This window comes from Convolutriloba macropyga, chromosome 11 (assembly GCF_964194025.1).
Source record: "Convolutriloba macropyga chromosome 11, txConMacr16.3, whole genome shotgun sequence".
Taxonomy (NCBI): domain Eukaryota; kingdom Metazoa; phylum Xenacoelomorpha; order Acoela; family Convolutidae; genus Convolutriloba; species Convolutriloba macropyga.
The window spans coordinates 10,608,062-10,630,976 of record NC_134478.1 but is presented as its reverse complement, the minus strand read 5'-3'; the positions used below and the strand labels follow the sequence as shown (position 1 = coordinate 10,630,976).

Genomic DNA, 22,915 nt, shown 5'->3' with positions numbered 1-22,915 from the left:
AATAACCTTCATTTAGAGTGACACACACCCATTTGACCTTATCTCTTTGAATTAAAGTAAATAAAAGTCAATTTCAAAGTGAGGAAGTCATTTTTGAGAGTGAGGTAAGTCAAGTGTGACCAAAAATTTAATCACGCGCATGAACAAAAAAACTCGCTCCACTGAGAGCGAAAAATGACGTCACACATGCAATTCAGTTGAAATTGCATGAACGAATGAGCAAAAAGTGGCTGTGACGTCATATGGTCGTAACAAAAATCATGACGAAATAAAAAACACCAAGAGAAGGCCAATAATAGCCCCAGCTATCGCTGTGAGGCTATTAAAAACAGCAAACAAAATTTCCGTTAGCTATCGTTAATAAACAGAATGGATTCAAAAATCTAAGCCGAGAAGATCACGATCAATGATAAATTTACTATTTTTGCTCTCGCTTCAAAACTTTTTTTCTTTTCCTAAAATTTATACAGAGCGACAAAACGTGGTCAAACACAACTTAAAAAAACATGATATCATTTGAAGCGGTTAGCAAATTAATATTTATTTGCACAAATTGCAAACATAACCGACTAACTTCTGCCGAATTGCTCTCAGACAACCTGCGAGAGGTTGACTTAAGTAGCCAGCTGGGGCTTAGGGATGCTAGCATTAGTGAGGGGGGGGGGGGGGTGGGGTGGGGTGGGGTGGGTAAGGTTGGGGTTGGGATGGCTGACAGAGCGAAGCTCTAAATCACCAGGTGGAGTAAGGTGGACTGGTGAGTGTTGGGGGGATATGGGGCGGGGGGGGGGGGGGGGCTTGAGAGGGGTGTCTGAGGGGTGGGGGTCAAACTTTAAAGATTAAGAAGCGCCCATCACACCCTGAAATTTTCCCCACTACAGTATTTCGTCCAGTAAGTTCCAGGATGAAAGCAAGTAGTATGAGATTGATGCACACGGTGAGCGAACAATAAAATCTTGAATAAAATGCGCTGTCCGATTGGTTAACCAATGAAGTTGATTTAAGTAGGCCGATCTTGGTGTGCAAGTTTGATAACTACGTCAAAGACCACACTGCCGATAAACTATGGGTCTAAAACAAAGCTCCGAACTAACAAGCCAGTCCTTCATACCTAATTTGAGACCTATTCGAAAACAGGATGCATTATTCTTTTCCGTCGACTATTGCTTTCTAGAAGCAGACGCAGCTATTTGACAATAGAGCTCTCGATGTTTAGTGCATCTCGTTTAGAACAAAATTGTGAAAAACATCAACCTTGTTTGCAAAACGATTTTACACTGAACCCAATAAAACTCACATCTTTTACAATCGCCAACAAATCTCAAGTGCAATTTTAAAATTTCGAAATTCAGGCCCTGGATTAGATAAACGTGATTAGCAGATTTTCAGAACAGGCAAAATTTGGTCAAATTAGATTAAGCTCTAGAAATCTTCTTGATAATTCTTATTTCGCTAAGTTTCAATAAGCATCCCAGTGATTCTTGAATTTTTATCGTGTAAGATCTGATAAGAATCGGATCAAAAATCTTTATCGAGTATCTTATCAGGTTTTTAAAAGATAAAAATTAAATTTGGTTGAATTGTTATCTTGTTACCGAATCTTTTCCGTTTGTGCTCGCCCCAACACCTGTACGTTATGCGCAGCCAGTTACGAACACGTGCCATTACATAGTAAATCATCATGTAAAAATTTGGCACCTGCGTCTTGGGGTATAATATGCGCCCATTAAGCTGGGGGGGGGGGCGGACGGAAAAGATCCTTAATATCTTATAAGACCTGATAAGCATCTTATAAGATATTACACGATAAAAGTTCACGTAGGGCAGAATTTTTATCGTATAAGATCTGATAAGACATGTTTTAATGATTTCAATTTCAATATTGTCGTATAACGCAATCAAGTTCCTATGAAAGTGAAAAAAAATCTGTCATCTAATCAATTATGAAACACACAATGTTTGTTGAGTCTATTTTGCCATCAGTTTTTTTCTGAGTCTCAACTAGGTACTATGGTTCAACTTAGCAGTCCAATATAGTTTTGGTCTTTGAAAAAATATTTTCAGCCTAGTTTGATAATCACCGCTTCAAAAAGCCCATGATTACTCGAATAACCTTTTTCCCAATATCTTGTAATTCTCAAAAGACAATATAAGATAATTTTCTCTTTGTTGCTCTGACACTAAGTGTTGCATGCTTGAAAGCAACTCTGAATTGTCTTCAATTTGAAGAACCCGCCATACTTAAAGAATTTCATCGTATAAGATCTGGTAAAAATCGAATCAAAATGATGAGTCATAGCGTTCCAAATGTTTATCTTACAAGAACTTAGAAGATCCTTACAACATCTTACACGATTAACATTTTTTGCCATGCAGAATTTTTATCGTGTAAGATCTAATAAGGCAGAATTTTTATCTTGTAAGATCTGACAAAAGTGCACTTTTATCGCGTAAGACCTGAAAATTGTCTTACAAAGTCTTAGTCAGGCGACGCATAATCTTATAAGTATTTGTAAGACACTTTTGTAAGAAATATTTGTATGATCTTACACGCTAGAAATTCTCAAATTTCTGGGGCACGCTCAGCTATGATGTACCCTTTATCTAACTATAACAAAATACGTTTCCTCAACAGGAAAAACTATTTTTAATAGTTTTAATTTCATATTTACACTATATAAAGGCAACTTTGATATGCAAACAAAAATACATTATTTATTCTCATCATAATTACACCGTTTAATAAAGTGTGTACTTTAAAATTTAGTCTGCGTAAGGCATTCAGCCAAGCTAGCTCGCTAACACAGAATGAAGTCTTGGGTCTGTCAAAAATACTGATCATTTATCGAGCGCGCATGACATATCTTGAACGAAAGTTGTTAAAATCTGAAGCAAATTTTCAATCGTATGATGATCGAGCGAACCTTCATTGTCTGTTTCCCTGTGCCACACTTTTGGAAACGGAACCGGAATCAAATGTAGAATTTTCTTCACCTCTTTTTCCATAAATGGTTGGTGATCATCCGACACACCGCCCCCAATTACTGTAGACGTAAAATACCTGTCAAAGTATCCATCGTGATATACGAACTCTGAATTGCAAGACTTTGTTGTTTTGGTTTTCAAGCTTGTTTCAATACTCTGTAGCTTTTTGTAACATAAATTCTGTCTCGCATGGTCGAATATTTTGAACTTCATGTCTTTGGTTCCTAACAAGTCTAACAGGACGAATAACTGGATGCTTTTGAGGAACCCAGGAACCTCAGAGTCAATGTTATTGGCAAAGTATCTGGATCCATATAGGGAATCCGTTGCAGTCCAGTCTTTAAAAGCCTCCTCCCCGTCGAAGAAAATGAAGACGACATTCAAGTCCAGCTCTTCCAAGTTTTTCCCAACAGAGCAAGATCCACTTTGGGTGTTCCCGATTATAGATGCGAGGTACAAGAGTATGGCACAGGGTATTGCAGAATCAATTGCACCTGAGAACACAACGACGCAAACTTCCTATTGTTGTTTCTGATCCCAATGCGAACGAGTTAATGCATGGTGAAGCACAATTCAAGCAAAAAAACAGCGAAGAAAACACAATTCTGACTACCTGGTTGATTTCATAACTACGGAGTGCTTTTGTTATCGATAGATCAAATGATTTTTTTCAATTGAGACATAAGTTTATTAAACAATTTCAGACAACCTTTGGTATCAAATCAATCAAGATACGAGTTAGAACACAGATTCAAATTAGCACCCTAATGAAGCACACAGACCATGTTCTATAAAAACTTAAAAAATAAGAAAATTGAAATGAGGGCAACAAATCTGATTTGGAGTTTCAAAACAGGTGGTGTCCCACTTATTAAAAAACAAGCAAAATTGAAATCTTCCAAAAAAACTATTTAAATTGTGGCAATGTTACAGCGACAAATTTGAGACTCAAAAATCAAATAATAAAGATTTCAAGTATATAAGATTCTGTAGCTTATATACCTCTGAAGTTCAATAAACGCTGATTTTTGAGGCAGCTTGAGAAAACAGGAGTAGTTCAATTGTGTTCTTTTGGTTGTAATATTTCATGACAAAGTTAATTATTGTTATATATTTAGAGAACCTAAAAGATACTCGATTATTTCTTACATATTTTAAAACATGAAAGAATCACAAGCGACGTAAAAGCATCAAAAAGTAGACTATATACATCAATAGAGGGCAATTGAGACCTGCACTTACTTTTGCTTTGGTTACACGCACAAATAGTCTATTAGCAGTCAATTAACTTGCGGATTAATTAGGGATAACAGTAATTTGGGAACGAATTTGTGACAAAAGTAAAAGCGAAAACGGCGTTGCTGAAAGTGTACAATGATCTTCCTTGTTATCTGGACGACTCGCTATCCGTGATGTATATTGGGTTAGACTTGTCTGCAGCGTTTGATATCATTGATCATCAGTTTTTATTTGAGATATTAGCGAAAATGATTGGTTTGCAATCTGTGGTGTTACTCTTTATCAAAAAATTGGAATCTTTCGAATCGTTCTCAACAAATTATTATAAATGGATGTGTTTCTGGTGATGTTAAAGTTAAGACTGGTGTGCCACAAGGGTCGGTATTTGGCCTTTTACTTTTTTAAGATAAGCTGAAAGAACTGAAAATAAATTATCATTTCTACGCAGATAATACCGTTTATTATTTTGTATTTGATTCGAACCTCAGTCAAGGCTTGTTGAAAGATATTTTAACCTTAATACAATGTCGTTTCAGAAATGCAAAATTTAAATTGAAGGCGGATAGGAGTGAGTATATGATAATTCGGAAATGTAAAATTCATAAGCATGTTCTTTTACGTTTGCCAGAAGATGGTGACTACACTGAACAGGTAAAAGTTCTGGGTTGTTATATTGGTTGTCAACTTACTCTGCAACTACAGGTCAACTTTGGTTCGAATTCAGTTTATCATCTCCACAAAAGTGGTCAATTCGAGATCAAGTTGAAACATCAGTCCTAATTGAGTTAGATTTTTAGTGTGATCACGTGTTGACTACTGTAATTAGCTCTATTATGGTCTGCAAATCTTTTTAATAGCAGATCTCCAGCGAAAAATGAACTCTGCCGCGCGCTTGATTTTTCTATTGTCACTAGGCAACGCATTGTGTTCAAAATCTTATTGTAAGCGAATCGCTTTGTACATCAGCCGGGCCAGATCCCACTATATTTATGGGAACTAATGAAACGAAACATAATCGTTACCAGGTTTCAATATGATTACAATTCACTTGTTCCCCAATTTCGCTCTAATTTTGTAAGACGTTCGTTCTCGCATGGCGTCACTGTTGAGTGGAATAAGTTCTTTTGAATTGAAACTCATACCATTCTCAATTTTTATTCGCGCAAAAACTCAAACTTATCTGTCTCAATTATCCGGCACAATGGTGCTCAAACCAAAGATAATGATAAAACAAACAGCAGGACAAGTCCTGACGTACAATTCAAAGAATTTTCATTGACTAACTAGCAAACTAGACCTAGAACGGACTATGAAAGGATTGGGAAAACAATTTAGAAAAAAAAATCCAATCAAAATTTCCACATGTGAACAAAAAACCACTAGCGAGAAAGCGAATTTTTGTTCAAACACCGTTTTCTCACTACTTTAAAATTAGAGTGAAAAAATTTCACACTGCAAACCACTCGCTTTTTCGCTCCACATCCTGTTTCGGCGTGACCAAAATCACTACTCCAATTTGACTTCAAAAATCATGAAAATGTGTGAACAGATCTTAAAAAAACAGCGCCCCCAAACAATTCAAATTCTTTGAATTGTAATAAAAATAATGAAAGCATTAGTAAGCACCACATATCAACGAAAACTCAAGAAACTCTTTTTTCTCTTCTACTACAAAAAAACATTTGCGTCTTAAGCTGTTTGCTTTTGCTATCTGTTCATTTCCAGTGCAAAAAAAAAACATACCGCAACTTTCACTTTCAATAGACATCAAAGTCATTAAAATAAATGAAGAGTTCTTTAAAAAAAGTCTGCACCTAAATACAAAACAAATTATATGAAATGAGAACTCAGTAATAGCTGACTCAATACAGAAGCTTTCACTTATGATATTGGTCGCTGTTTTAAACATTGACATAAATACGAAACATAGAACTCAAAAAGTGGCCTAAAACAGGACCAAAAGATAGCAAAAAAATTAAAAACTTGTTACCACTTATTCAAATTGAAGAGCTGACCAAAAAACGCAAAGCATAATCAGCCATTGGCGGTCACTTCTCAGCCAATGGTGCATTCGGAACGAGCGAATGCTATTGCTAAAACATAACTTTCCATAGTTTTTAAAGTTCGACTCCAAAAAAAATTATACATATTTAGATTTTTTCATAGACTCTAATGAACAATTACACAAGAGACAGATCTCACATAATTTTCTTCCTGCTTCTCAGGACTATAACAAATTCTCCAATCGAAGGAACATTAGAACATAGCTGGCAGATTCCCAGAAATTGCCGCAATAGCTTTGTAGATCTGCAGTCTCAAAAATACAGAAAACAAAACAAGCCAAAAAAATCTTTTTAATACAAGCTGGTATATTCCATTTTGATTAAGAGTATGTCAAATTAAATGCTCCTTTTAATAGCTATTCTCAAATAATCTTCAATTAGAGTGGCACAAACTCACTTGACCTTATCTCTTTGAACTAAAATAAAGAAAAGGCAATTTTAGAATGAAGTCATTTTGAGTTAGGTAAGTCACGTGTGACCAAAAACTTCATCACGCAAATGAACAAAAAAACTCGCTCCACTAAGAATCAAAAATCACTTCACAATTAATTCAGCACAATGGCTTCTAAAATTAGAAGCACGGATGTCAACTTCTAAGAGCTGCCTGCCCTTCACACCATAAGTAACATAACCGACTAACATCGGTCGAGTTGCTCTCAAACTACCGGCGCCACAGTTTAGTGAGGCTAGCTTTAGCTTAATTGAAGGGGCGTGAGGTGAGCTCAGCGGGGGGTGCACCGTGCGGCTGAGTGTGGGGGCAACGGTGGGAGGCGGTGGCTGCACGTGGCCCTTACGGCCTGAACTATGTGCAGGGGTGGAGATTTGGGGTGGGTGAAGCGAGGGGGAGGGGCTGATGTACCTCTAAGAACCGTCGGATCCATTCTGTTTCGGCCCCCAGTGTTTTTATGACCCCCAGTTACAAATTCTATGTTGTTATATAGCACGTTACTATATAAGAAAATAGCTCGTGCGCCTGGGGGTCATAAAAAATTTATGCTCACTAAGCTGGGGGCCAAAACAGAATAGATCCGAACAGCCCTTCACACCATAAGTCTCGAAAAAGGTTTCTGTGAATCGCATACTTGGAGACTAGTGAGCTGAGAGGCTCTAAGGTACTTAATTCCCGCTGGGCGCTACCTGTTTATTCCGTTTTTGAGGACGAAAAGTCGCATGGGTCAGACGAAAAATCGGCCAAGCGAAAAATCGCATAAAAAGACCAACAGTGCTAATATAATTGCTACAAACGTCGTTTGAGAGCAAATAAAAATAGGTTCAAATGGTTGAGAAACGTTCAGACACTCATAATAAGGCTAAAAGTCGGGTGAACATTTCTGAAAATTTTCTCAAAAAACGCAATTGTTTGTGTTTTTCGTTTAGATGGAGACATTGAGAAAAAAGTTAAGATATATTTTCTTCTAGAATACCCTTAAAAAACCGCTGAATTGATAGTTGTCGGAATTGTAGGAATTGATTGAATTTTGACCAGATTTTAGTTAAATTTGATTTTAAAAAATGAGGCTAAATTGCATTACATTGTGGGTAAGCATTGTTGCCGGAACTTTTAAAAAAGCAAAATTCCAGAAATTTCTTTGTAGTGGAATTCTAGACGCAGAGAGCTCTAAATTGATACCACATAAAATGGTCTTTGATGCTCTCAAAAAAGACAAAAAGTGGGGCATTATAAAGTTCTCCCATTTTTTTTCAAAAAAAAATGTGGGAACAATAATCCCCAATTTCAGATCATGCTTAGTCACGGGAACTAACCCATAAATGGAATTCTGGTTTTCTTGAAGAAGAGTAGTTTTGAGTCATGATGACAACTTAGCACAACTCTTTTCTCTGCATTCGGATTTGTCTCCGCCCACACATTCACAAAGTCAAACTCATTGCCATCTGGGTCTTTATCCTTAACAGAAACGATGGTAGTGTAAATAAAATCTTTAGATCCTTGCTAGTCTTCCATTCTTCAATTACAAACCAAATTAAATCTACCATGTTTTAACAGCATTCTAATCGCCAAAAAAAAATTTGTTCCTGTTCTCCTATGAAGCTCCGTTTCTTTATCTTTATTTTCACCTGATTTTCCAGTTTTCTCAACCTTGTGATGTTCAGTAATATTTTTCCTCCCCTTCACAATACTTCTCCAATTCCAAAAACCCTCTATAAAATAATAAACACGCTGCCACGAGCCATTAAGAACATCTTGGCTTGATCAATTTCCCTAGAGAAAACCCAAATTGGAACATTGATTTTTATGACCTGTCCGATCTGGGTCTGCGTTTACATTGATTTAATAATATGTCACTAGATTCTGATACCAAAACTATTATGATTTTAATACTGTAATAATAATTTAGATCACAGTTACTTTTTCACTGTATCATTGAACTTCCGCATTTATTTCGTATTTTGCAGAGACATAAAAGTTTTTTATAAAGAAAGAGTACAAAATATTAATTAAATCATTGAATTTACCATACATTTGCATGGCAGCGTACCAACTATCTAATTAACTAACGGAAAACTCCTGTTTCTTCACATTCAGTCCACTACCAGTAAGCGAGTCCGTCAAAAATTGGACAACTTGCTTCGTTCCTTGAGAACCGGGGTATCTCACTTTCAACAGTGGCTTTGCGTAAAGTCTGTAGAACTCCTCGTAACTCAATTCGTAAGGCAAAGGTACCTTCGAGAAGCTTTCTGACCAATCGAACGTGAAGGAATAAGATAGCGCGTGACTGAACAACACCGAAACTACCACAAGGAGCAGTAGACTGGTCATCGCACTAAACGCAATCACAAACTTCTATCAACTGTTCATTTGCACGTCCTCAAATTTTAGATAATAAAGCACCATATGTTGAATTTATATGCACCTTTAAATAAACCGTTTGATTTATAAATAGATAGCTTTAGATTAGCTATACTGATCACACTCACGCGTAAACACAGTCGCGTTTGCATTTGAGTCAAAATGTTCAATTTGTTCATTGTATCGATGCTGAATGCGTACGTTGTATGAAAAATGCTCGATAAAACAACTTTGGTCAGCAACGTATACTTCATACAACAATAATCAAAAGAGAAAAACAGATAACTCGATAAAATCATTTAAAAAACAAACTTGGCAGTTAATGAACGAACAGAACTGGCGTACAAATAAAGTAAAAGAGAGCACCATATGCAGCTTTCATTTTAAATCCTACATCTAATTTATAGAACTGGAGCAACATATAGCAAATAGGATCAGCGTAACTGCTCACTACGGCAAATGAAAAAATCGCATCAGACTCTGTTTCTTCATCGATTATTTCAAGCGATTTTGTTCACGCGAAAAAAATCCAAAGTTGTTCTTATATTTTCAAAAATGTAAATTCTTACAACCCAAAAAGGTAATACTTGAATGCTTATATTAGTTTATAAGTTCACAATACTTTAAACGGACTAGGATCGGACGCATTGCTTTCAACGATCGGCGAGGCAAACAATTTAGAAGGGGGCACAGAAGGGGGCGAACCTGCGACCTCCAGGATAAGAATCTGCTACATTAACCACAAGGCAACGTGGCTCTGTACAATCGTCGCTCACATTCACCTTTATTTTAGCAACAGACTTAATTTTTAAATAAACCTCTCCTTTTATAAGGAACGTGATAGTTTTTGTTCGATTGCTCTTATTGTTCCATTATTGAAAAATTTATTTCAATATATATATATATAAGATTTTGAATGACTTATAAATATAGTTTTTACAAAGGCCAAATAGAAACATACCCAGCAGATTGCGGGAAAACAGCCGCCATTGATTCCATTACCCCCGCTCGGTATTGAAAAAAAAATGGAAAAAAACTGATTGATGTCAGAAAACTTTTTTTTGATGAACTATTCGCTATTCGAGACACTAAGTGCGACATATGTCTATTTCATTTTGTTCTTAGATATGTTAGATAAATTCCTGTTACTAAATAAGAGGATACAAGGGATAGTATCAATACCAACAAGCATTAGAGATGGTAACTAAGACTTATCAGTAGCGGGCATCTAAAATTGGACTTTATGGTTTTATCCAGTTTCTATTTCTGATTTCCTTTTTTGATACCGACTATGTTCATTTTGAATTGCTTTGCTGAGCAACTGCTGTCTAAAAACACTTTTAGCAGAATGAGAGAAGAGTTAAACTAGGCTAGAGAAGTCGAAAAGATTTCACTCAAAACCTTGAACAAGCTGTTAACTACGGTAAAGCGAAAAAATTTTAATTTTAATACGACGAAGTAAAAAACATAGCAGGAAAATTCCTGACGCACAATTCAAAAAATTTCCATTGACTAAAAAAAGGACTAGATCTAGAAGGGTTTATGAGTGAATTGTGAAAACCATTTCTAAAAAAATCAGATGAAAAAAATTAAAAAACAGAAAATCTAAGTGAAATTGCCGCATGTGAACAAATAACCACTAGCGGGAAAACGAATTTTCGTTCTAACACCGTTTTCTCACTACTTTAAAGTTATAAATTTTACGCCGCAAAACCACTTGCTTTTTCGCTCCACTTCCTGTTTCGGCGTGACCAAAATCACTACTCCAATTTGACTTCCAAGATCAAGAACATAACCGACTAAAGTCGGGCAAATTGTTCTCAAACGACCGGCGAGCTGATGGCTTTGACAGCAGCTAGCCACAGTTTATCGAGGCCAGCTTTAGCTTGATTCGACTCTGCAACTTTTAGTTTTCTAGCCTTGCTAGTAAATAATTCAAATAAAAAACTGATATTTTGAAAACTTATAGAATTTAAAAGAGAAGCTTCCAGATTCCGCAGTGAAAAAGGTTCAAAACTATTTTCTGTGTCTGGAGTTATGTCAAATAAATGATCTGCGAGACTTGAAAAGCTTCGTTGGCCAGTAATAATCGTTAATTGAGAAGCACAAAAATATTCAATAATTTTGGAAACAATTGCAAATTTTAACAAAATCTGGCTACAATTCAAGATATTAAAATCTTCTAAACCATTTCAAGGTCCTAATTCAATCTTTAAATAGTTTCACTGGCTCAAAAAGATCCATAAACTTGGAGCATGATAACAGTTTTCCAAAAGTTTGAAAATAATTTTTTTTCAAAAAAATTGCTAAAGCTGGAGTCATTAAACAATTGATAACCATTCCATTAACTCTAAAAAATATGCGACAGCTTATTATCAAGCTTATTGAGATATATAACATTACATCTAGAAATTACGCATTAACCTTAAATCAAACCCTAGGGGAGGTTTTGTGGCTCTTGAGGCTGGGAAAACCTAAAAAATGAAATACAAAAAAAAATTATTTGAAAATTGCAAGTTGCAGAAAAAACTGCAAAAATTTGTTATAAAACTTGAAAACTAATCCATGACCGAAGATATGTTTCTGTAACCTATTATCAAATCCGAACGGAGATTTTGTATTAGACTGAGAAGCCTGAAAAATTTTTTTCAAAAACTCTTAAAAAATGCTAAAACTCGTAGTGTTGAAATCTTGAAAACCATTCCATTGCCTTTAGAAACTATACAGTACCCTAGAAGAGGTTCCTTGGCTCTAGAGGAAGTTTTCTGGCCCCTGCGTCTGGAAAGACCTGAATAATGAAAAATAGATGTCAAAAATATTAAAAATTTGCACTTTTTTCCAAAAAAATTTGTAATGTTAAAAAGTTGATACCATTCCACTACCACTAAAAAACATGCAGTAATCCATTATAAAACCCTAGAGGAGGTTCCTTGACCTCTAGGGCTCAAAGAACTCAAGGAATGACAAAAATTTTCAAAAAGCTTGAAAAAATAGAAAATTAGTATAAAATTGCGTGCTTTTAGCGATCAGTTGTTCGAACGTAGCCACGGGGGGGGGGAGGGGTGGTGGAACGCGGTCTGATGGGGAGGGAGGGGGTGTGGGCAACAGTGGGGTAGGGGGCAACAGCGCGGAGGGGGGTGCACCGGGCGCTGATGGGGAGGGAGTGGAGTCAACAGTTTGGGTGTTTTCTAAGAACCGCCCTATAAGTCTCCGAAACAGTTTGAGCTGAAACAGAGTTGGAAGGCTCTAAAAGCACTTAATGCCAGCTGGGCGCTTCCTGTTTATCCCGTTCTTGAATAATTGCTACAAACTTTGTTTGAGAGCAATCAAAAATGAGTGAACAGAAATTAAAAACATAGCAACACAAGTCCTGACGTGCATTTCAAAGAATTTTCATGGAGTAAAGAAACTAGACTAAGAACGGACTAAGAGTGAAATGCGAAAACCATTTCAAAAAATTTAGATCCAAAATTTTTTAAAAAAACTGAAAATCAATGTCAAAAATTTGACATGTGAAAAAAATCCACCCGCGAGAAAGACAAAATTGGTTCAAACAAAACACTAAGCATAGAATGAACTATGAATGGATGGGGAAAACCATTTTAAAAAATCCCACTCCTAAAAATCGACAATATTATTGACGAGAAACCTGTCTATAAGTATCTGGGTATCTTCATAAGTCATGAGTCAAAAGTTAGCAAGAGAGCCGACAGCGTTGCCGTCGTCCGCATACCACTTTAGAATTGTGAAGCAGCTGTCAAAAATTTTAATTAAGGGGATAATTGCAATTCCATACAACGAAATCACAATGGGGTCGCCTTGGGATGTACCTTCTTGAGAAAAAATTGTTTGTTTCTAAATAAAAAAATTTTATGGTTCACGATATGAATTACATATGGAATGATCGAGAGAAGGGCATAATTTCTGTGTTTTTCGTAAAGCAAGATCACGGTTGAGACTATTGGAAGCATTTTTTGCGAAAATCGCCTCCGAATCTGTGTTTTTAAAAGCACGTCTCAATGAATGAATTACATGTTCAATTCCTCCTTTTTGACCCCTATAGTTGCTGATCACTACCCAAAATCTTGAGGTTGGTTTTCATATATTTGACAAAAGTTCTTCCAATAATTTGCCTGAGAACTTCCCAGTTCCTATTGATTGAACACCAAGGGATTTATCAAGAGCTATCAAATTATATGAATTATATGGAAGAAGGCAAGTCAAATGAGACGTAGCTATGCGTATTGCTAGTTTACCAATCGTTTTGCATAGATCAGTTGAGGAATACTTATAGGATTCAGAAGCCTTCGCCATTCATTGACATCAAGACCGGAAAAGCCATGGCTTCCATGCGTTTTCATGACACAACTTTCTAATCATTGAGGCATTGAGTTCTTCAAATATGGATTTATGGTATGGTAAACTTTTCGGATGTTCATTGTTCACTAGATTATTCTCATTTGCATCGCGTGGTTCCTGATGTTCCTCGTGTAAGACATCAAGGACTGTTTTCCAGTCAATTTTATCAGTTAAACAAAGGACACCACCCTTCGCTTCTTCTGTAAGTTTTCTAAAGGCATTGGAAATCTTTCCTGCTGACATGTGTTTATCAAATTCTTTGTATTCATCAACAGATAGTTTTGCTTTAGTTCTGCTTATCCGTTCCCGGATAACTTCTGCTTCACGAAACAGGGAATCTATGTCCCACTTCATCCATTGATCAAACCCTCCTGCAATGTTTTGTTATTTGAGGCGTCATCCTCCGTTCTTGTTCTTGCAAGAATGAAATGAGGTACACCATTGCGCAGTATATTACCGATTGCTTTCCAATGAACAAGTCGTTTGTAGAAGTTCTTTATAAGCTCATTAACATTTGAGGTTCAGCCAGTAACTGCAGTGTTCAAGACAGGCTTCCCAAGAAGCTTGCAATGTCTGGCTATCGGCCGCTGCATGGCGCAGAGTTGTGGCCTCTGAGGAGTTTAGAGTTGCTTTCGTTTCGCAACAAAGTTAATCATGGTGTTCACGCCTAGCGCTGAGTCCCCTACACTTTACGTGCTGGTAAGTGGCGCATGAGTAACATCAAACCCCTCCACCCCTGAAATGTTTTGAACATTTTGAGCAGTGTGACTGCTGGGACAAGTGGATGATATATAAATAAGGAAGGCGGTTAGTAGTCTGAAAACATATGATTAACTAACGAGTGAAGAATTCAAACATGCGGGTTGAATAACAAGCAAACATATTATTACCATAAAGAGAGAAAATTATACCATCTTTAAAGAAGTGATTAAAAGGGAGATTGAAGCATGCGGACACAATTAGATTGATTATTGATTATTTGTGGAGCCAACAGTTTTTGGAAAAAAATGAAGCCTGGATGCAATTTACTAATAATTGTGTTTATTAATTTTCTCCATTCATTTGAAAAGTCATTTGCACTTGCAATTACAAGTACAGTAATTACAGTTACAGTGTGTAGTTTCTTTGATCTATACTGCTGAGGAGTTTGGTCAAATCCTCATGGGTAGCACCTCTGACGGAGCGTATCGTCGCCTTTGTCTGCATAGGGTCCAGGTACTTCGTCCGCTATGTTCCGACAACTAATCTCCTAGAGAAGCCTGGAATTCTCTTCGGCTTGAAGCGCGTTGTCAACATTCACCTAAGAAACACTATGGCAGTACATGGAGAACAAATGATCAAACAGATTTCTTTAATATTTATGGAACAATTGAAAAATTTGATATGAAAAGAAACAACCTGGTGATGTTGATGCCTGACGGGAGTCTCAGGTTGTGTTCTGTCACGTGTCACGATCTCTACTCAATGGATGGCCAAAACAACATCTGAAGAACTAACATTAAATAGCAAACGCTATTTTGCTATTTAATAAGTTTATCACAATTGTTTGGCACCACTTAGATGCACACTATTGCTCTTTAACTAGTTAAATGTTCATAAAAATAAAAGTTCCATAAGCGAGTTCACAAATCTTTTTTTTTAGTGAGGTCACCCAATTGACCTAAAAGCAGAAATGACGTCACGGTAAGACGAAACAATGACCTAAAAGCAGAAATGACGCCACGGTAAGATGAAACAGTAAAATCTGTTCTAGGAAGTAAAAAAAACACACCAGGACAAGTCCTGACGTACAATTCAAAAAACTTTGGCGCTGATGGGGAGGGAGTGGGGTCAACAGTTTGGGTGTCTTCTAAGAACCGCCGTATAAGTCTCCAAAACATTTTGAGCTGAAAGAGAGTTGAAAGGCTCTAAAAGAACTTAATGCCCGCTGGGCGCTTCCTATTTATCCCGTTTTTGAGCGAAAAATCTCATAGAAAAAGACCGACAGGACTAAAATAATTGCTCCAAACTTCGTTTGAGAGCAATTAAAAATGAGTGAACAGAAATTAAAAACATAGCAACACAAGGCCTGACGTGCAATTCAAAAAAATTTCATGGAGTAAACAGGAACGAGAGCAAGAACGGTCTAAGAGTGAAATGGGAAAACCATTTCAAAAAATATATCCAAAAAATTTTAAAAAACTGAAAATCAATGTCAAAAATTTTACATGTGAAAAAAAACCCACTCGCGAGAAAGAAAAAATTGGATCAAACAAAAAACTAGGCATAGAATGAACTATGAATGGATAGGGAGAACCATTTAAAAAAATCCCGCTCCTAAAAATCGACAATATTATTGACGAGAAACCTGTCTATAAGTATCTGGGTATCTTCATAAGTCATGAGTCAAAAGTTATCAAGACAGCCGACAGCGTTGCCGTCGTCCGCATACCACTTTTGAATTGTGAAGCAGCTGTCAAAAATTTTAATTAAGGGGATAATTGCAATTCCATACAACGAAATTGCAAGGGGGTCGCCTTGGAATGTACCTTCGATAAAATATTGTTTGTTTGTAAATTAACAAATTTGATGGTTCATGATATGAATTACATATGGAATGATCAAGAGAAGGGCATAATTTCTGTGTTTTTCGTAAAGCAAGATCACGGTTGAGACTATTGGAAGCGTTTTTTGCGAATATCACCTCCGAATCTGTGTTCTTAAAAGCAGCTCTCAATGAATGAATTACATGTTCAATTCCTCCTTTTTGACCCCTACATAGTTGCTGATCACTACCCAAAATTTTGAGGTTGGTTTTCATATATTTGACAAAAGTTCTTCCAATAATTTGCCTGAGAACTTCCCAGTTCCTATTGATTGAACACCAAGGGATTTATCAAGAGCTATCAAATTATATGAATTATATGGAAGAAGGCAAGTCAAATGAGAGGTAGCTATGCGTATTGCTAGTTTACCAATCGTTTTGCATAGATCAGTTGAGGAAAAATTATAGGATTCAGAAGCCTTCGCCATTCATTGACATCAAGACCGGAAAAGCCATGGCTTCCATGCGTTTTCATGACACAACTTTCTAATCATTGAGGCATTGAGTTCTTCAAATATGGATTTATGGTATGGTAAACTTTTCGGATTTTCATTGTTCACTAGATTATTCTCATTTGCATCGCGTGGTTCCTGATGTTCCTCGTGTAAGACATCAAGGACTGTTTTCCAGTCAATTTTATCAGTTAAACAAAGGACACCACCCTTCGCTTCTTCTGTAAGTTTTCTAAAGGCATTGGAAATCTTTCCTGCTGACATGTGTTTATCAAATTCTTTGTATTCATCAACAGATAGTTTTGCTTTCGTTCTGCTTATCCGTTCCCGGATAACTTCTGCTTCACGAAACAGGGAATCTATGTCCTACTTCATCCATTGATCAAACCGTCTTGCAATGTTTTGTTATTTGAGGCGTCATCCTCCGTTCTTGTTCTTTAAATAACGAAATGAGGCACACCATTGCGCAGTATATTACCGTTTCCGCGTTCGAATCATTTAAGTGTCAGAAAGAAGTCCATTCAAGGTATCGGTGAACTCAAGGCCTTCTCGTTTCTGGGCAGCGTAAAAAAGATTGCTTTTCAATGAACAATTCGTTTGTAGATGTTCTTTATAAACTCTTTCGCTTTCCTCGAGGTTCAGCCAGTAACTGCAGTGTTCAGGACAGGCTTCCCAGGAAGCTTGCAATGTCTGGCAATCGGCCGCTTCCTGGCGTAGAGCTATGGCCTCTGAGGAGATTAGAGTTGCTTTCGTTTCGCAGCGAATTTATGGTGTTCACGCCTAGCGCTGAGTCCGCTAGACTTTACGTGCTGGTAAGTGGCGCATGAGTAACATCAAACCCCTCCACCCCTGAAATGTTTTGAACATTTTGAGCAGTGTGACTGCTGGGACAAGTGGATGATATATAAATAAGGAAGGCGGTTAGTAGTCTGAATACATATGATTACCTAACGAGTGAAGAATTCAAACATGCGGGTTAAATAACAAGCAAACATATGATTACCATAAAAAGAGAAAATTATACCATCTTTACAGAAGTGATTAAAAGGGAGATTGAAGCATGGGGAAACAATTTGATTGATAGGATGAACTGAACCATTTCAAAAACCTTTGATTGACTAAACAAAAAACTAGACCTAGAACGGATTGAGTGAATTTGGGAAACCATTTCCAAAAAAAATGAGATAAAAAAATCAATGTCAAAATGCCGCATGTGGACGAAAAACCATACGCGAGAAACGGAAATTTGGTTGAAATTGGACTAGAATAATTTTTATGAATGGATTGGGAAAACCGTTTAGAAAAAAATCCGATCCAAAAAATTTGAAAAAACACAATAAATCGAAGTCAAAATGCCGCATGTGAACAAAAAAACCACTAGCGAGAAAGCGAACTGAAAATCAATGTCAAAAATTTGACATGTGAAAAAAATCCACCCGCGAGAAAGACAAAATTGGTTCAAACAAAACACTAGGCATAGAATGAACTATGAATGGATGGGGAAAACCATTTTAAAAAATCCCACTCCTAAAAATCGACAATATTATTGACGAGAAACCTGTCTATAAGTATCTGGGTATCTTCATAAGTCATGAGTCAAAAGTTAGCAAGAGAGCCGACAGCGTTGCCGTCGTCCGCATACTACTTTTGAATTGTGAAGCAGCTGTCAAAAATTTTAATTAAGGGGATAATTGCAATTCCATACAACGAAATTGCAAGGGGGTCGCCTTGGAATGTACCTTCGATAAAATATTGTTTGTTTGTAAATTAACAAATTTGATGGTTCACGATATGAATTACATATGGAATGATCGAGAGAAGGGCATAATTTCTGTGTTTTTCGTAAAGCAAGATCACGGTTGAGACTATTGGAAGCGTTTTTTGCGAATATCACCTCCGAATCTGTGTTCTTAAAAGCAGCTCTCAATGAATGAATTACATGTTCAATTCCTCCTTTTTGACCCCTACATAGTTGCTGATCACTACCCAAAATTTTGAGGTTGGTTTTCATATATTTGACAAAAGTTCTTCCAATAATTTGCCTGAGAACTTCCCAGTTCCTATTGATTGAACACCAAGGGATTTATCAAGAGCTATCAAATTATATGAATTATATGGAAGAAGGCAAGTCAAATGAGAGGTAGCTATGCGTATTGCTAGTTTACCAATCGTTTTGCATAGATCAGTTGAGGAAAACTTATAGGATTCAGAAGCCTTCGCCATTCATTGACATCAAGACCGGAAAAGCCATGGCTTCCATGCGTTTTCATGACACAACTTTCTAATCATTGAGGCATTGAGTTCTTCAAATATGGATTTATGGTATGGTAAACTTTTCGGATGTTCATTGTTCACTAGATTATTCTCATTTGCATCGCGTGGTTCCTGATGTTCCTCGTGTAAGACATCAAGGACTGTTTTCCAGTCAATTTTATCAGTTAAACAAAGGACACCACCCTTCGCTTCTTCTGTAAGTTTTCTAAAGGCATTGGAAATCTTTCCTGCTGACATGTGTTTATCAAATTCTTTGTATTCATCAACAGATAGTTTTGCTTTCGTTCTGCTTATCCGTTCTCGGATAACTTCTGCTTCACGAAACAGGGAATCTATGTCCTACTTCATCCATTGATCAAACCGTCTTGCAATGTTTTGTTATTTGAGGCGTCATCCTCCGTTCTTGTTCTTTAAATAACGAAATGAGGCACACCATTGCGCAGTATATTACCGTTTCCGCGTTCGAATCATTTACGTGTCAGAAAGAAGTCCATTCAAGGTATCGGTGAACTCAAGGCCTTCTTGTTTCTGGGCAGCGTAAAAAAGATTGCTTTTCAATGAACAATTCGTTTGTAGATGTTCTTTATAAACTCTTTCGCTTTCCTCGAGGTTCAGCCAGTAACTGCAGTGTTCAGGACAGGCTTCCCAGGAAGCTTGCAATGTCTGGCAATCGGCCGCTTCCTGGCGTAGAGCTATGGCCTCTGAGGAGATTAGAGTTGCTTTCGTTTCGCAGCGAATTTATCATGGTGTTCACGCCTAGCGCTGAGTCCGCTAGACTTTACGTGCTGGTAAGTGGCGCATGAGTAACATCAAACCCCTCCACCCCTGAAATGTTTTGAACATTTTGAGCAGTGTGACTGCTGGGACAAGTGGATGATATATAAATAAGGAAGGCGGTTAGTAGTATGAATACATATGATTACCTAACGAGTGAAGAATTCAAACATGCGGGTTAAATAACAAGCAAACATATGATTACCATAAAAAGAGAAAATTATACCATCTTTACAGAAGTGATTAAAAGGGAGATTGAAGCATGAGGAAACAATTTGATTGATAGGATGAACTGAACCATTTCAAAAACCTTTGATTGACTAAACAAAAAACTAGACCTAGAACGGATTGAGTGAATTTGGGAAACCATTTCCAAAAAAAATGAGATAAAAAAATCAATGTCAAAATGCCGCATGTGGACGAAAAACCATACGCGAGAAACGGAAATTTGGTTGAAATTGGACTAGAATAATTTTTATGAATGGATTGGGAAAAACCGTTTAGAAAAAAATCCGATCCAAAAAATTTGAAAAAACACAATAAATCGAAGTCAAAATGCCGCATGTGAACAAAAAAAACCACTAGCGAGAAAGCGAATTTTTGTTCAAACACCGTTTTCTCACTCTACTTTAAAATTAGAGTGAAAAAATTTCACAATGCAAAATCGCTCGCTTTCTCGCTCCACTTTCTGTTTCGGTGTGACCAAAATCACTACTCCAATTTGATTTCAAAAATGGTGAAAATGTGTGAACAGACAGCGCCCCAATACAATTCAAATTCTTTGAATTGTAAAAAAACAGGCGCGCAGTAATAGCCGCCTGGAATTGCTGACGCGGCTATTAATAAAATATTGAATCTATTGTTTAGACAAGAAAGATCGAGGTTCTGTCATTACTGCAAATCTAATATTGTCGCTAATTCAAGATCATGGAATCAGTGCTTACCAATAAATCACAGGCTTGCTCCTGGAAAACTCCCACATTACGTTGTCCTTGGCGCCCTTTGCTCTGGTGCCGGATATAGGAGACTTATAGTAGACGTTGCGGTTTGCATTTGGACGTCTCTTCATGTAGTCAAAGCTGCACTCCGCAAACCATTCTGGAATAATAAGAAGGACGGTAGCCTGATTCCGTGCATGGCACAGAACATTCCAACAATGTCTTTGGAGGACATGCGTAGATGAGGATAAATATAGACTAATTTTGATCTAGAAACAAGCGAAGTAGCTCCACATTACTAGTTTTTTTCTACTCAGACAGTATTCATATCACCGCTTCTTAGTAACTTTGGCACAAATTGGGGGTGTCATCACTAAAAGCCCGGTCGTGCAACATGGGAGGAAAGGGAATAGGAGAACGGAGTGAAGAAAACGATCACACGATTAATTATTAAACTAGCAGGCTCGCAAAACCATAACAAGAAAATTTTGTACACGAAAAGGTTCAAAAGAAGTAAAGGTGTCTGTTTCGCACCAACTCCGGCTCCAACCCATGCCCCTCGTTTAACAGCCATAGGTCTCACCACTTAAGCTATCTATGCGTATTGCACTTGTCTTTTGCTCTTTCTAAAGCAAATTTCTGAACAATGGCGTGTGACTTGCTTGTTTTTGCTATAGCTCATGCTTAATCAGGGCAAAAAATTGTCCATATTATGAGCTTAAAAATGATGGTAAAGCGCGTGCCAGAACGCAATTATTACGCTAGGTTACATGCTTAAGTACCCCTAAAACATGTTCAATAGGAGCGCTGTTGAACCTTGCGCTCAATCGCGACTTAAACTCAAAAATTAGTTTCAGTAGTAAAAGTACTAGTAGGGATTTGGCCCTTCGGGTTCGTCGGGCGCGGGGACGGTGTCCCTTTTCTTTGTCCAAGGCTGCTGTTAAATTTTACACGTATCGCTGACTAGTTCGTCGATCACTCGTTTCAAAGTAATGCCACAGAGAATTGAGTAGTCGACTTTTCAAACCCGTTGCATTTCAAAATTGTAAACTCTGTGAAGTCTATTAACAAGAGCACAAGTTCAATAGAAGCTTTGCTAGCAAATTTCAAGACGTGGTTTTGAATGGTCGAATTTCAGATCGTTGTCACTCCGTAATGAACGTGTGGTATTCCTCATGCAGACAAATTGGTCAATGATAAAGTTGAAATGACCCGTAAGAGATTGAGAAAGAAAAAGTAAATACTGTAATTGTAGATATAAAGAAAGAAGGTAAGATACGACTGTAATAAAGTAGTTCTTTATAATTGTTATTGCTCGTGTTGTTGATCCATTTCAAACTCTTTTTCTTAACACTTTCGAGTAATTTTGTGTTTGTTACATTAGCAAACCAACAAACACTTCCGTATAACAAACAGGACAATACCATAGATTTCTACAAGTTTAGTTTAGCTGAAGGAGTTAGGCGTGGTGAGCTTCTCTTTAACATGAAAAGAACTCCGAGCGCTTTGTTTGCGTACTTTTTTATGTGGAAGTCCCATTTAAGATCACTTGTTACATAAACTCCTGAATCCTTCTGTCTGTGTACTTTTTGGATCAAGGTTCCGGAGAAACTGAAGTGATGCACGGAATTAGACATTGCGATATGAGAGCATTTTTCATTGTTTAAGGGAACTTTGTGTTGTTCACTCCACTTCATCTTTCTATTAATATCCAATTGACAGATTAGACTGGACTTGTTAACTGATATGAAATTAGCGTCGTCGGCACAGAGAAGAGAAACAACAGCTCTGCAAGGTAAATCATTAACGTAGATTACGAAGAAGAGCAATGCCAGAAGAGATCCCTGCGGAACTCCACTTGTAACGTTAAGGCTTTCTGAAAAATGACCGTTGATTCTAACTCTCTGCGTCCTTCCGATTAGATAAGATTGCAGTAATTTGATAACCTTTCCGCGGACACCAAGATTGAATAGTTTTGTTTAAAGAATACCGTGATCGACATTATCAAACGCTTTCTCATAGTCGGTATAAATTATGTCAATATTTTCTTTTGAATTAGTTGATTTATAGATTTATTCCAGGTAAACTAAAAGTTGAAAGACGCAAGAACGACCTTTTCGAAAACCATGTTGTGCTTTATTGAATATTGGTTCTAAATGTCGGTAAAGACAAAAAAACAAAGAACGTTCAAAAATTTTAGATGCAATCGTAAGAAGAGAAAACTGCCTATAATTCTCTACATCAGACTTACAACCTTTTTTGTAGGTGGGAACGACTACTGAGTTTTTCCAGCTACCTGCAAAAACATTATTTTTTGGTAGAAAATTTGGCTTAGGGATTTACTGACTGCCCTTGAACATCTTTTGTTTACAGTTGCAGGAATTTCGTCCGGACCTTTGGCTTTGTAAACATCTAAGTTTCCGCATATTTTTTCAATCGTT

The 22,915-nt window shown here is 37.0% G+C and overlaps 1 protein-coding gene across 1 annotated transcript in view; it reads right to left on the bottom strand.

Moving 5' to 3' along the window:
* Positions 1-2,638: 2,638 nt before the first annotated feature.
* Positions 2,639-22,915, bottom strand: part of LOC142349594 (glutaminyl-peptide cyclotransferase-like) — a 183,108-nt gene continuing 162,831 nt past the window's right edge. Inside the window, exons 2-5 of the mRNA XM_075401273.1 lie at positions 20,481-20,636; positions 8,803-9,067; positions 8,049-8,190; positions 2,639-3,476 (exon numbers count right to left, since the gene is read on the bottom strand). Of these exons, the coding sequence (XP_075257388.1) occupies positions 2,836-3,476; positions 8,049-8,190; positions 8,803-9,067; positions 20,481-20,605 (1,173 nt within the window). The 5' untranslated portion in view covers positions 20,606-20,636 and the 3' untranslated portion in view covers positions 2,639-2,835. The remainder of the gene's footprint in view (positions 3,477-8,048; positions 8,191-8,802; positions 9,068-20,480; positions 20,637-22,915) is intronic.